Below are 15651 nucleotides of genomic sequence, written 5' to 3' on the forward strand. Positions count from 1 at the left end.
GAGTTGATAGGAGTATGAGATTTGGAATGTTTAAACAGGATATACATAAATAAGTTATGTCTCCTTTACCTAAACATTTTATGGAACTGGATAACTATGACTGGGTGGGGAACACTTCCCCTACTCAGTATTGTAAAACAGAAGAAATATAAATCTGCACTTCAAGCAAATATTAATTGGACATGCTAACTAGGCACCAGTAAGATTGCTTGAGCTCACACAGTGTGGAGCAGAGAAGCTGGAGTGCTAGTAGGGACAAATTCTCCATCTGCTCGCCCTTTGCAGGGTGTTTACTGGGGCTTATGGCCCAAGTCTGTGAGCATCTACCAGTGACAACTACTGGGAGTTTGCACTAGAGAATTTCCACTTGGGGGCATTTACTACCTTGCTATGTAACAAGCATTAATGTGACATTAACTGAAACTACCCCTGTGACTGAAGGACATAAAATGATCTTGACACCTGAAATACCCATGCTTTCTCACATGATGTCAGAGAAACATTCAAATGGGGATGGCAGTGCCCAGAATAGTTCCATAATAAAATGAAAATGGTTTATACAGGAGCATCCTCCCTGGGAAGTGCAAGGAGGAAATACTCTCAAGCAGGGAGCCTCTTTTTCCCTAGGACTGACTCTGGAACTGTGTGAGGAACTGCGGGATTCTACTGACCCTTGGACGGGGCCCCGTGAACAGCTCTCAACTGACCAACAAAGAGCTGCCTGGTGTGTGGATGACAGTTCCAAGGTGAACAATCCTGTTTGGAAGGATGCCACTCTTGATCAAAGAAGGTAAGATCAAATTAGCTTGGCGGCTGAATTGCATTCTGAAGAAATGAACAATAGCGAAAGCTCCCATGTTTGGTTTTTTACTGACTCATGGACAGTCACCAGTGGCCTTGTCACAAGGTCAAGCAGAAGGGCAGTGGAAACCTGGTCTATTTATTAAACGGATGCCCATATGGAGAATGGCCGTATGGAAATTTGAGGAGTGCAATAAGTAGAATATGTCGATGCCCATCAGAAGAGCCTCTTTCTGGGTTCGGATTGACATTGATTGACACTGACAAGCAGAGAACCCTGCGTGCTCCCTTGAAGTGGCCACCTGGGTCCATGAAATGAGTGGATAAACGGGTACTGCAACAGTGCAGAGACGGGCTGCATCTAGACAGGTTTCTTTTGCACCATCTCAGGCACAAAATGCCAGTAAGAACTGTTCTGTCTGCCAGCAAAAGAGACAGACACTGCCCATGGCTGTGGGGCAGATTTCCTGGTGGGAAAGCCCTAAACAAGCTGGCAAGTGAGGCTGATTCTGGTAGCCCTGGGAAGCCACAAATGGGTTTTGACAGGAGTGGACACTGATTCTGGACTGGGCTTTGCTTGCCCGGTGGAAGATGTGAATTATGAGAATGCCATAAAAAAGCCAGGACAGAAGATATCGCACAGATTTGGAGAGCTGAACACCATTCTTTCAGGCCAAAGAACATACAGTACAGCCCATAATGTTCCAGCAGTAGGCAGAGATATTCTTCTCAGAGTAATAGTCTGATAGAGACTAAAATCAGGCAGTAAAACCTGGTTGTCTAAATCAGGGGGAGATGAAAGCAAGAAGGGCTGGCTTATTTGCCTTTACCAGTGTGTACTCACACTCAACATGAGTGGGGCTAAAGGAGTGTCCCCACTAGATATTCTTTTGTTTTTCTGATTGATCTGGGAAAGAGAGGGTGGTGGAGGATGTTGGTATGACTATGCAATTCTTGACAAGAGGGGAGGATGCTGATATAATGACTATACTTTTTTTCTTTCCTTCTTTTCCATATTACCTACACTCCCCCCACCCCTCCCTATGTGGTAGTTCTAGGACCAGAGCCGTAACTACCAGTGTTAGAACCAGGGATGATTCCCAAACAAGAAATGTTTTTAAACCTCGTGTCAGAATTCCTAAGGACCTGATGGGGGTGAGTTGTGCAAAATGGGTTAATCGTGAATGCGGCTATATTGCCTGGTGGTAAAAACGGTCCACTAAATTGGCACCTATGTAACCTTAGTCTCCCTGCATGGGAGTGGACTAAGGAGGAGGTAATTACTAGACTAATATTGCTGCCTGCCATCTAGACCAGCACCATGTTGATTCTAATGTTTCTCCCAAAGGTTATTAATAAAGTGAGGAAAAAAGATTAACAGCTGAGAGTAAAGGAATAAATAAATAGGTTATGAATTCAGGGAAATCCATTATTACATTACATTAACACCTTGAAAGAGACTCAACGCAAGAAAGGTTACTGTCTCTTAGCTCAATTATATCAGGTTTCTGAAAGGGTGAAACCAAGACCATTCCTGCTTTTAGAACCTGACAAGATCAATGGAAAGCCTGCAAACCTGAGTGGCCTCATGCTGGGAGACCTAGTCATACATTATGATGATGGACTGAACTAATTATTAATGCTTGACTGAGATTCTAGTAATGTGGCAGTGTCTTTTGAGTTATATATTCTTTTATATTTCTTTTGTTTGTTTGAGACAGAGTTTTGCTCTTGTAGCCCAGGCTGGAGTGCAATGGCGTGATCTTGGTTCACTGCAACCTCTGCCTCCTGGGTTCGAGCGATTCTCCTGCCTCAGCCTCCCAAGTAGCTGGGATTACAGGCACCTGCCACCACACCCAGCTAATTTATGTATTTTTAGTAGAGATGGGGTTTCACCATGTTGGCCTATATTCTTTTAATGTAAGGAATCCAGGTTTGAAGACCAGAGGTATACTGTGAAATATATATTTGGTCCTCTAGCTCATTTCCTGGCATACAACTCCTAAAATCCTTAGAAACTCCAAAGATGTCTGATGGCTGGCAGCCTCTAGGCAGCTTCAGGATGGGGTCACAAAGACCCAGGCAGGATTAGAGGGTTGGGACTTTCAGCCCTATCCCTCAATCTCTGGGGAGGGGAGAGGTACCAGAGGTTAAGTTATCACCAATGGCCGATGGTTTAATCAATCATGCCTATAGTAATAAAGCCTCCACAAAACCCCAAAAGGACAGAATTTGGGGAGCTTTTGAATAGCTGTACACATGGAGGTTCCTGGAAGGTGTTGTGCCTGAGGCAGGGTATGGAAGCTCTGCTCCCCTCCTCTCCTATAACTTGTCCTATGCATCTCTGTATTTATATTCTTTGTAATATCCCTTGTAACAAACTGGTAAACATAAGTAAATGTTTCCCTGAGTTCTGTGAGCTGCTGTAGCAAATTAACCAACCCCAAAGAGGAAGAGGCTGTGGTGTCCCCAATTTGTAGTTGGTTGGCAGAAGTTTCAGTGGCCTGGACTTATGACTGGTGTCTGAAGAGGTGAGGGTTGTGGGACTGAGCCCTCAATCTGTGGGATCTGATGCTATCTCCAGGTAAATAGTGTTTGAATTTAGTTGGGAGGACACCCAGCTGCAGACTGCTGCAGAGTTGATTGCTTGCTTGTTGGTGGGGAGAAATCTCCACACCTCGGGTCACAGAAGTCTTCTGTATTGATTGTTGCTGTGTGGTGTGAGAGTAGTTTGAGTTTTTTCAGTTTCAATAGAGAAAAAGAGGAGGAGCAAGGATGGAGGCCTATGGCATTCCAGTGTGAAGAGGTGGGAGAGGGGAGATGAGGAAGAATCAGCAGGATCTGAGAAGGAGCAGCCAGAGAGGTAGAAGGACAACCAAGAAAGCAGGTGTCCCAGAAGCCCAGAGAATACAGTGTTTCAGAAGGATGGATGCCAAATGTTGCTGACAGGCCAAGAACAAGCCCTGGGATTTGAACACTGGACTTAGCAATATGAAGGTCAATAGTGACTTGACAAGAGCTGTTTTAGTGCAATAAGTAAGATTGTGATATTGACTAGACTGGGTTCATGGGAAAGGAATGGGAAATTGGACAATGTGAGCAGTCTGTACAACTCTTTTCAGGAATTGCTGTCAAGGGAGGCAAAGAATAGGGGCAAAAGCTGGAGGGGGTTGTAGGGTCAGGAGAAGGTATATGTCTATATTAAGTGTGTGTATAATACAAATAAACTATAGCATGTTAAATCTGACAGAGAACTCTGATGATGCAGGAAGGGAGGAAGTTGTTGGGTCAATGTGGTCAAATAAAAAGGGATAGGATCTAGTGGACAGATGAAAGGGTAGTGGCAGGCTGAATTAGAATCCTGGTTCCACCACTGACTTCTGTGACTTGGTGCGAATTCTCTCTCTCTCTCTTTTTTTTTTTTGGAGACGGAGTCTCGCTCTGTCACCCAGGCTGAAGTATAGTGGCATGATCTTGGCTCACTGCAACCTCCGCCTCCCGGGTTCAAGTGATTCTCCTGCTTCAGCCTCCCGAGTAGCTGGGGCTACAGGTGTCTGCCACCACACTCAGCAACTTTTGCATTTTTAGTAGAGATGGGGTTTCACCATATTGGCCAGGCTGGTCTCAAACTCCTGACCTTGTTATCCGCCGGCCTCGGCCTCCCAAAGTGCTGGGATTACAGGCATAAGCCACCGTGCCCGGCCAACTTGGCGCAAATTCTTAACCTCTCCAAGCATTAGTTTTCTAACCTCTAAAGTGAAAACTGCCTGGAATTATTGGGCTGTATAATGTCTTAATCAAAAAGTACTGTTTCATTGCTGTCCCAAGTTATAATTTTCCTTAATACTCACTGGCAAGATGGGACATAAAAGGAACTTTTAAAATCTGCCTTTTGGCTGGGCACAGTGGTTCATGCTTGTAATCCCAGCAGTTCGGGAGGCTGAGGTGGGCAGATCGCTTGAGTCCAGGAGTTTGAGACAAGCCTGGGCAACATGGTGAAACCCCATCTCTACAAAAAAATACAAAAATTAGCCAGGTGTGGTGCTGCATGCCTGTGGTCCCAGCTACTGAGGAGGTTAAAGTGGGAGGATCGCTTGAGCCCAAGAGCAGAGGTTGCAGTGAGTAGAGATGGTGCCACTGTACTCCAGCCTGGGCGATGTTGTCAGACCTTGTCTAAAAAAGAAAAAAAAAACCTGCCACTTTCCTAACACAGTAAATTCACATCTAGTATCTACTGAAAAATAGTTAATGCTATAAAGCACACAGTCACACCCAAAATAAAGATAATTGGTTTATTATAACACGGTATTATTTCAGTTGTTGATGTTGCATATCTTTGGAACACATGTTGGCAGAGAACAGAGGCCTTCCCCTGATATATTCTGTCTTAATCCTGTTTTTTACCTCTGATAGCTGCATGACACTCAAATGGTATGTATTCTATTCAGATGTTCACAGATGATGTGCAGGAACAGCAAACAAGATGAAAAAACTAATGAAAACTGCTCAGAAAAAAGAAAAGGTAAAAAGGACCATCTCACAGAGCAATGCATTCCTGTCACTGGAAGTGTTCAGACAAAGTGTAAAAGGTGACCTGTGAATGCTCATGTACCTTAAGCCATGGGTGATTCAATGCTTCATAAACAGTGATCCTTTCAGCTGGATCCAGCATCAGCATGCGACGTACTAGGTCTTTGGCACTTTCAGAGATATGGCTCCACTGCCTTGGATTCATCTGAGGAGGAGGAAAGGAAAACTACATAGTTACCTTAAGTGAGACATTAACATTCACTATTATTTAATATTCCTATACTGTTTCAATGTGAATAAAATTCTGAGAGCAAAGAACAGAAATTTGATTCTAAAGCCTTGCGTTCTAAGGAAGAAAAGGACAAATGCAATTCTTCTGTTGTTCTTTACTATATAAGAATTTGTGCTATTAAATACTCCATACACAAATTCTTGTTATGTAAGTCATAATATTTTCAATAATTGAAGACTAGAATGTTCATTATTCCAGTTTCTATCTTTAAATCCTTAGCTAGGGAGACTAGAATACATTGATCCAGAAAGAACTAAAATAAAACTTAAAATTTTTAAATAACTATTTTAAATATATGTTTTTAAAAATTGAGGTTAGCAATAATTGTGAACTATGCAAACTTATTAATAGGATATTTTGATCACTGCATATCAATTTCAGTGTTTAGGAAAAAGTATTCTACTACCGTAGGTCCCACAGAATAACTGATTGGCTTGAATACTGTCCTCAGTGAAGTTACTTTTGTCTCTTTTAGAGATGAGACAACTAAGCCACATGGTATATTGACTAAAATCACACAAAAATAATTACGAATTGTTGAAAAGACACAGGACTTATGAGAAAGGCTGTGGATCTGTGAGCCAAGTGCTAGAAGGCTCCTGGGAAAAGGGATATGTCTGAGACCCAGAATCATAAAAAAAAACTCCGAGTGGTTAGGGCATGGGGTTGAGAAGGCAAGTGGGGGAAAGGAGGCAGAGACAGAGTAGGGTCTCATTCCTTGTTCAACATCAACAGGTTTACTGATGGGGTGAGCTTATGTGAGCTACCCAGTGCCAGGACCTTCAAGCAAAGCCATGGCTTCAACAGGCAGAGACCTACATCACCTTCTAAGGAAGAAAGATGAAGAATAAACTCCACAACATTTTAAAGCCAAGTGAAACTGCAGCACTTGCACTGCAGTATGAATGAATCATTGCAATTTGAGGAAGGGCTAGCATTAGCTCTGACTAATATGAGACTTTGTTCTTGAAGACGGGGAGTGAAAAGTGTTTTTATGTTGGGGAAAGCCCTTACAATTGAAGTATGCTTCATTTTCCCCCCCAACAGGCAGAATTTCAAATAGTAGCCACTTCTGCTTGTCAAATCCCATTAAGACTAATGTCATAAGTTTGCTGTTTAATTATCATTATCTGGCCGGGCACAGTGGCTCATGCCTGTAATCCCACACTTGGGGAGGGATGAAATCCCACACTTTTCATCCTAGTGAAATTGTGGTCAACTGACCAGTTCGAAATGAGGGAAGTGATTAGACAAAGCTTGGGTAGACTTGTTTCCTCTCCCTATCCTGGAGTGAATGTGTTCTTTAAAGTCTGAATAATTTTTCCTTGACAAAGGGATTGAGAAATCATCTGAAAGGGGTGGTAAGATTTCTGAAACGAGTAAGGGTTTAGAAGGATACTCCCTTGTCCTTTTTACAAGAGAGTCCAATACTGGATTTTCTATTCCTTCAGCTAAGACGAGTAGCTAAAATAAATTTGGGAGGTTGAGTCTATAAGGGGGAACAAAATAAGCTATAGAACAATCTTACTTATTTGAATACCAAACCCATAGCAGCTTAGAATCTTGCTGTGTATATACTAACTGGCTACCTGTAATAATGATATGACATTACACCTCTTATATATAGTTTGGGAAATATATTTTTGCCCTTTATAAAGAAGTTAATTGAGGTTAAGTGTTAGCATATATTCCAGTTAAACAGTATTTTCTAATAGCTACTTTAAAAGATCAAATAACCTAGCAAATGATAATTTACAAGTCAAATTAAAATCACTTAAGACCAGTAGCAGTTTATAAACTATGACAATTTAAATGTACTATATTTAATGGTCTCACATTTGCAAGTGCTGGAGGTAAAAAAAGAAAAAAAAAGTACTACATTTAAAAGGTGTCATCAAACTTTTCTTGAAAATATCCATAGAGATCAAGAATTTTGTTAATAGTTCTTTTGCTCAGAACCATTAGGGTGATGAAATGAGGCCGGGCGCGGTGGCTCACAGCTGTAATTCCAGCACTTTGGGAGGCCGAGGCAGTTAGATCACTTGATCCAGGAGTTTGAAACCAGCTTGGCCAACATGGTGAAACCCCCATCTCTACTAAAAATACAAAAATTAGCTGGGCGTCGTGGTGCACACACCTGTAATCCCAGCTACTCGGGAGGCTGAGGCATGAGAATCACTTGAACTTGGGAGCAGGAGGTTGCAGTGAGCCAAGATCTTGCCACTGCACTCCAGCCTGGGCGACAGAGCAAGACTCTGTCTCAAAAAAGAACCATCAGGGTGATGAAATAATTTTTTTGAAATCTAATTTTTTTTTGCGCGGGGCGGGGGGGAGACGGGGTCTAGCTCTGCTGCCCAGGCTGAAGTGCAGTGGTGTGATCTTGGCTCATTGCAGCCTTGACCTTCCAGGCTTAGGTAATCCTGCTCCCCCAGCCTTTCAAGTAGCTGAGATTACAAGTGTGTGCCACCACACTTGGCTAATTTTTGTACTTTTTGTAGAGACCAGGTCTCCCTATGTTGCCCAGGCCGGTCTTGAGCTCCTGAGCTCAAGTGAGTGCAGCCGAGATCTGCTTTCAAATAACGTAATAATATGTAGAATACAGATAAAACAAGATTGTCTGTGTTATTGAAGCTGGGAGCTCATCATACTATTCTCTCTGCTATTTTTGTTTGAAATTTTTGATAATAAAAGATAGAAAAATAAATGCTGACAGAATCATATCACAGTATACTAAAAGAAAAAGGCCGAGATTCATCATAGATGGTAGAGATGGATCTATACTTCAAACTAAGGTGGTGAAAACCTAGGCTTTTTGTAAGGAAAGTCCTGAAGATAAATGAGAGGTGAGGTTAGCCAAGTAAAAGACTAAATAAATGATTAACCTCAAAGCTTCAAACCCCAGGTACAAAAAAAATTATGATGTAGCTGCCACCATCCATCTGACTTACTATAATACTAGGAAGAAGGAATTTTTAAATGACTTAATTTTTGCACATGTGTGAATAGTCTAAGTGTTTTTACCAAGAAACAAAAATAACTATTCAATGTTTTAAAAATAGACGAAATAAAATACCAGAGTCTGTTGGAATGAAGCACATTGCCTTGGAAACTAGGAAGTTAACAACTGAACAAACACAAAGGAAGAATTCTATTATTAGCAAATGTCTATAACTCAAAAACACAAGTGGGGGATTATTATATGGTACCTATCTCACAAGTTGCTGTGAGGGTTAAATGAATTAAACTGTTCTAAGCACTTTACTTATGTAAAGTATGCTATGCTATGTGCTATGCCTGAGTTAGCTATCATTATTGGTAGTATTATTATTATGCTGATGTATCACTAATCATGTTTCTTTTAAAATGTTAGTATCTGTGATTTCACTTGGCTAAATTCAACCAGAATCTGGCTGTGCATTCCTGAGAGCAACTTACAAGTTCCCTGGATTGAAGAGGGATGACTACTTACAAGCAGTTTCCTGAGACATTTAGTTACCTGATAAGTTATGATTTTATTCCCCAGTGGCCAACTGACTCTAGGAGGAGCAGAAAATGCTATACTTAAAACATCTTTCTCTGTTAACAGAGTTTTGGTATATATCTTAAACTAACTAAAACAAAAGAGAAACTTACATGCACTCATAAACTGATGGCGAGTGAGGTAAATAAACCAACAAAAGTATACACCATTCTCATCTCCATAAACTTCAGTTATGGCTTAAAAGGATAGGACGACTGTAACTCTGGAACTACTTTACTTTTCTTCTTTTCAAATTTTATTTTTCCAAGTCCCATATAAAATTCTAACATTACTGAGGAATAGGGGCCTCACAGTTTTAGAGTTCAGTGTTACATACACATGTTTTTGGTTTTATGTTGTCAGTCATGGCTGAAAATGAAACAGTGATGAGGTTGAATAGAAAGTATGAGTTTCAGTAATAATGAGAGGAAAAAGAATTTCCCCAACTTAAACAGCCTTAACCTGATATCCAGACACACACTCCCCTATGCTTCCCATGCCCAGCCTCCTAGTCACTGTCAGCTGTACCCTGTGGGACAGGGCAAAGGAGTCTAAAAGCTGGCGTGGTGAAATCAACCTTAAGCCTACTTATTTCCAAGAAGTACTTAGGTGTTTGTGATATAGCTATTCATAATGTCAGTAATGAATTTTCAATTTTTTACTACAGTAATGATTTACTAATCACAAGTCTGTGATAGTACATGAGGCTGCCAACACCTAGTAACTAAAGAAGAATAGGAATGTTTAAGCCACACTGAAATACCTCTATATTGTATCATGAAATGCAGTTGTCATCCTGGCATTTCAGTTTATCCTGGAATGTAAATGGCAAATGTTTTCAGCTGTGCTGGCCTAAATTTAAAATTAAGATAAAGAATGACTAAAATTACACCTGGACGAAATTCTATTTTAACTTTACAAATTAAGCAGAAAGCTTTAAAAATGAAGCCTCTTTCTCAAATTAGACAAAGAAGGGTCATAAATGTTTTCTTCACCAGGGTGACAGCTCAGTTGACAGTGACCCAGAAATTTACCTGAGGCCTATGTTGCCTACCAAGGCCACTGTATCAATGATGTAAGCAAAGACCTTTTCTCTGATGGGGTAACTACCTGGCAGTCAATCAGTGGGAAAAGACAGACAGTAACTTCAAAGAAACATTTTTCAGGATAAATTAATCTCAGTGGAAAAAGAAAATGTTCATGATGCATTACCTTATATTTTCCTTTAATAATGCCTTCAAACAATCTTTCCTTGGTTCCGTAAAAAGGCAAACAACCACTGAGCAGGATAAAAAGGATCACACCGCACCCCCAGACATCTACAGGCTTTCCGTAAGGCTCTCTTTTGACCACTTCTGGTGCCATAAAATGAGGTGTTCCAACACGTCCTACATTTAAAACAACATTAAGGAAAAATGTTTACATAAAGTGGGGTTTTCACATGAAAACTAAAAATAATAGAACAGTAACAATCCAAATAAAAAGTTTATCAATACATATACTCTCACCACTTCTCCCTCTCCCCATAAAATCAAGTTCACACAGATGAAAAAAATTACTTATCTAATCACTTCCTGAAAATATTGAGCCCAGAATAGGTATTCTGTTTTGTAACACTGGCACTCCCTATTGAATTCTGCATGCTACATAGTAAGTATTTATGTGGTTCTTACCTCATGAAGAAGTTTAAATTTTCTAATTCTCACATGGTTGAAAGTCACTAAATATATAGAGCAGAGGCAGGTGAAAGAGTCAACAGGCAGAGCCTGTAGCTGTCCAGGAAAGAGTTGGGAGGCCTGCCCTCGGCAGAGGCAGAGGAAAGGAGAGGAGGAGGGAGGAAGGTATGAAAAAAAATCTGTGGAAAAAAGATGACTTGACTGCCAAATGGAAATTCCCTAATGAAACCTAATGCTGAGAACTGTTATTTGAAATATGAATTTGACTCTGAAATCCTGTTCAGTTGATTTTATGGGTTAATTATAGCAATTAACAATAGTAATATTTTGTTATAGTAGGAGTTTTTAGCTTCCTCCTAACATTAACATATGAAGAGAATGAAAGCAAATATACGGCATAAACAAAAGCAAAATTATGAAGCTCCTCCCATTTAATCCTCTTTGACTTTCATCTTCTTTAAAGAGTCTTGTTTCTCTATCAAAAATTAGCTTTCTGTAAGGAATCTGATATCAGCTGTTTGCACATTCATAACTATCTTTAACTCAGTATCCCAAAAGAAGTCTTCTATTGTGGAATGAAAGGCTTGTACCCTGTAGGAAGATCACTGTGGGATGGGGCACTGCTCACGAGACTTGGCAGCTCTTCTAGATGTATGCAAGCCCAGCCACCTCCCTTCCTCCCTCGGTCTCTCTCTCTCTCCTTCATCATACTGAGTTCAGGATAATTTTTAGTTTGAAGATTGTGCAATACTTTATCTAGAACTCAGAATTGTGATTTTAAAAGACCTTAGAGATCTTCTGGTTCAGCTAGAGAGAATATATCAAGTTCTGTTCATGATTATCAAACTGAGTTGGATGCAGAAAGATAAAAGAGCTCTTAGCTTGTGTATCAGGATGTACCTTTGCTGCAGATCATATGGTTTCCCTTCCTCCCCCCATAATAGAAAAGATTAAGTTCAGGGTTCCAGTAGTGAAAATATTTTCATTTAAAATGTACGATAGATCAGTGAAAACTATTGGCTAGAAGGACCTGGCTGGAGAAATATTTTTATTTCTGTATTGTCCCATTTTGCTTCCTCAAGTAACACGAAGAAGCTGAAGGGATGGGAACTAAGCCTTCTATACTTCATTAATAGCCTGGACAGGGAGGGGCCGCTGGAGAATTAGCCTTGTTCTGACGGACAAGAGCTAGCAGGAGTAGGGGAAACCAGTATCATTCAGGGTACTGGTACCAGGGTACCAGCCAGGTACCTGCTGACAGTTTGGATGACGCTTTGAAACTCAACTTGACTCCTATTACTTCCTGGGCCAAGCCACTCAAAATGGGGGCCTTGCCCTGGGAATAATCAGAGCGACCATGGCCAGTCCCAGCCATCCTGAGAAGGTTCTTTCCATTTAGCTAGACCAAGACTACCCAATTCTGGAGAATTAATGTTCAATCTTTGGGAAGATGCCTGTCTTTTGGTTCAATAATTTGCTCATAGATGATAGGGGGAAAACCAGAGTAGAAAGAATGTAGAGGAATGCTCTTTTATTTCATGTAAATCAGTAGAAGATAAAAAGGACTGGAGTTAATCTTTAATATACACCAACTTCCTAAAAATCCTTGTTTTTGCTGATACTTATTCAGTGACCACTTGACTTTCAGGACTTAGACCACAAAATTTTAAGAAAAGGAAATAAATTAGCAAACTAAATTAAATGGCAGTTTGAGATATTTTGGACAAATATTTAAATGTTATATATTTTGACAATACAATAAAACCTTCCTACCTAGAATCTCAGTGGGAGAATTGTTCTGAATAGCTACATTTGAAAATACATTGTGATTTGAATCTTTATGCACACAATCCTTTTTGCTTTAATAATTTTTCTGGAGATTCTATTTTCCCCAGGCTAGTCCCAAACTCCTGGGCTCAAGTGATCCTTCTGCCTTGGCCTCTCAAGTAGCTGGGATTACAGGTGTGAGTCACTGTGCCCGCCTTAGTTAAATAATGTTGTATGGCTTTCTACAATTTCCTGACTTCTTTTACACAGAATACTGCTCATAATTTAACCTTTTCTTGATGACTCAGAGTTGTCATTGTAGATATTGATTAAAGAACTATGCTATAGAACAGAAAGCACCCTCAGGAACTTCAGAGGTATGCAAGAGTTGATTTCTTTCATATTAAAAGGCTGTTGGCGCTTTCCAAGTTTTGGTGTCTGCTCAGTATATAGCATATATATTTTTGTTAGGCTTTTATTTCTTTTCTCTCACTATGCTTTAGTTCTGCATTCTCCTAATTTGTTGCTTTTATAATCTCCTATTAAATAGAACCTGACTAGCAACCAGATTCTTTCATTTAATAGCAATTTCCTAAGTGCTTGCTAGGTCCTAGATACCCTCAGCCACAGTTCCCCTTACTCTTACAAATCACAGTCTTTGATGTAAGTCCCTGCACCCAATGCTACATGGAGGTATGTAGCCCAAATAGTTATGGGAATACAGAAGAGAAGGAATAGGGCTTTCCAACTCGGAATGGTGAAGATAAGCATGCTTTAAAGAGGAGACAATTGTTAGCTCAGCCTTCCAGAACAGTAGGAGTTAACCAGATAGATAAAATGACAAAAGGCACTCCAACTAGAAGGAATAGCATGTGCAAGGTATGAAGGAACACGAATCTATACAACTTTTCAAAACATGGGAGCAAGTCAGCCTTAGAGAGTGTCTTTAGATGCTCAATTGTGAGGAGCATGAGTGGATTTTTAAGGGTAGGAATAATTTTGCTATTATAGTTATTTTCTAGGTTTCTAGTTGTATTCTGGATAAGTAAGTTTCCTAAATAGCTGAGTTTCAGGTAGGGGGAGTGTAAATATGTTTAAATGATTTTTATTATATGCAACATATAAAGAAATGAATTCGTTTCTATTTGGAGGACTAGGGATTGGGATTTCAAACTGACAGGAAAATGGCTTTTTGCTTTAAAGTTGATAAATAATTAAATGATTAGCAGAATTTTTTTCTTTTTTTTTTTCTTGAGATAGGGTCTTGCTCTGTTGCTCAGGCTGGAGGGCAGTGGCGCGATCTCAACTCACTGCAGCCTCTGCCTCCTGGGTTCAAGTGATTCTCCTGCACAGCTGGGGCAAAGGCTCTTGCCACCATGCCTGGCTAATTTTTGCATCTTTTTGGAGAGATGGGGTTTCGCCATGTTGCCCAGCCTGGTCTTGAACTCCTGGGCTCAATTTGTCCGCCACAGCCTCCCAAAGTGCTGGAATTAGAGGTGTGAGGCACTGTGCCCAATCTTAATTAGCAAAATTTCAAAAGTACCTTAAACAGCAGAAAAGCTTTTTCTAAGAGAAATAATTTATCTCTTATTTATTCATATTCGATTTTTTAAAACGTAACATTCAAAGTTATCTCAAGAATACAAAAAAGGTGTGCTAAGAAATGACAATATTTTTTTTTTTTTTTTTTTTGAGACGGAGTCTTGCTCTGTCGCCCAGGCTGGAGTGCAGTGGCCGGATCTCAGCTCACCGCAACCTCCGCCTCCCGGGTTCACGCCATTCTCCCGCCTCAGCCTCCTGAGTAGCTGGGACCACAGGCGCCCGCCACCTCGCCCGGAAGAAATGACAATATTTTGACCATCAGGAAGTATTTTAATTCTAGAAGCATGGAGAAAAATAAATTTTGAATACTGACACACCACGGGGTGGCAGGGGTGGGGGTTCAAACTTAGCTTTAAAAATAAACAACTTAGGTGAAAGGTTTGTGGACTTTAGAAAAAGATTAATACAGAGAAAATGTCCAGGTAAACGTAATGCATCTATTTTTCCCCTTCAATCAAGATGTACAATAAAATATGAAGCCCATGGCATTCTGAATACTAACAGGATGTAGATCCAGAGCAACAGAAACAAAGTAATTATATATGGCCGGTATATAACATATAAAATAAATTCATTTCATTTCATCCCATTAACCTTGGGAATATAATCATCAGAAATTATTTGTTATAATTACATAGTCTTAACATAGAAATGATCTGTATAAGTAACAGAATTGAGAGAGTTAGCTTAACAGCAACAATTGTTTAAAAAATAATTTAGGATTTTCACTTGATTACAAGATCAATATGAACCATCAGTGCTATGTAGTTGTCCAAAAAGCTAATGCAATTTGGGGAACCTAAGAGAAATTTAAGGCCCAGAACACAAAAAAGTGATAGCCCAATGCTACTGTGCACTGGATCAGCTGTACTGTACCACCTGTAGTTAGAGTGTTCAGTTCAGGCCCTGTACTTTGCGGATACTGAAGAGATTTTGAACCAGTTTATATGAAGAATGACCAAATCACCATAGGGAAGTTAACTTGGATAAGACCTAGGTGGACATGGTAGTTGTCTACAAACAGATGAACGGTTATCATATGGAAGGATGAAAATTGTTCAGAGTGGTTTCAAAAGTCAGGATTAGGATGACTGGGTAGAAGTTACAGAAAGATGCAAAGATGAGCTTTTTAATACATAAGGAGTTATCCAAAAAATTAAATGAACTGTCCTGGGATGTAGTGACTACTTTGCTCTCTGAGTTTAATACTAGAACTCAATGTTTTCTTGGGAATATTATGGAAGAATTCAATCATTAGATATAAGACTGGAGAAGTTAAGGCCCTTTGGAGTGCTGAGATTCTATGATTAAACTGTGCTTTACTACCTGACCCTTTGGTCAGTCTTCCAATCACTAACAGAAAAATTTAAATTAGGGGAAAAAATTAGCATTCTTTGAAACTATACTCAGCTTGCAGTTTTGCACATTATTAGAAATGATTAACTGGAAAAGAATGTGAAACT

At 40.0% G+C, this 15651-nt stretch overlaps 1 protein-coding gene across 8 annotated transcripts in view; it reads right to left on the reverse strand.

Moving 5' to 3' along the window:
• CASK (calcium/calmodulin dependent serine protein kinase) overlaps positions 1–15651 on the reverse strand; it is a 403174-nt gene that overhangs the window by 138024 nt on the left and 249499 nt on the right. For all 8 annotated transcript variants that reach the window (XM_030933848.1, XM_030933849.1, XM_030933847.1 and 5 more), the window contains exons 7-8: positions 10356–10531; positions 5414–5536 (exon numbers count right to left, since the gene is read on the reverse strand). In XM_030933848.1, coding sequence (XP_030789708.1) covers positions 5414–5536; positions 10356–10531 — 299 coding nt within the window. The remainder of the gene's footprint in view (positions 1–5413; positions 5537–10355; positions 10532–15651) is intronic.

Source organism: Rhinopithecus roxellana, chromosome 7, assembly GCF_007565055.1.
Source record: "Rhinopithecus roxellana isolate Shanxi Qingling chromosome 7, ASM756505v1, whole genome shotgun sequence".
NCBI classification, from domain to species: domain Eukaryota; kingdom Metazoa; phylum Chordata; class Mammalia; order Primates; family Cercopithecidae; genus Rhinopithecus; species Rhinopithecus roxellana.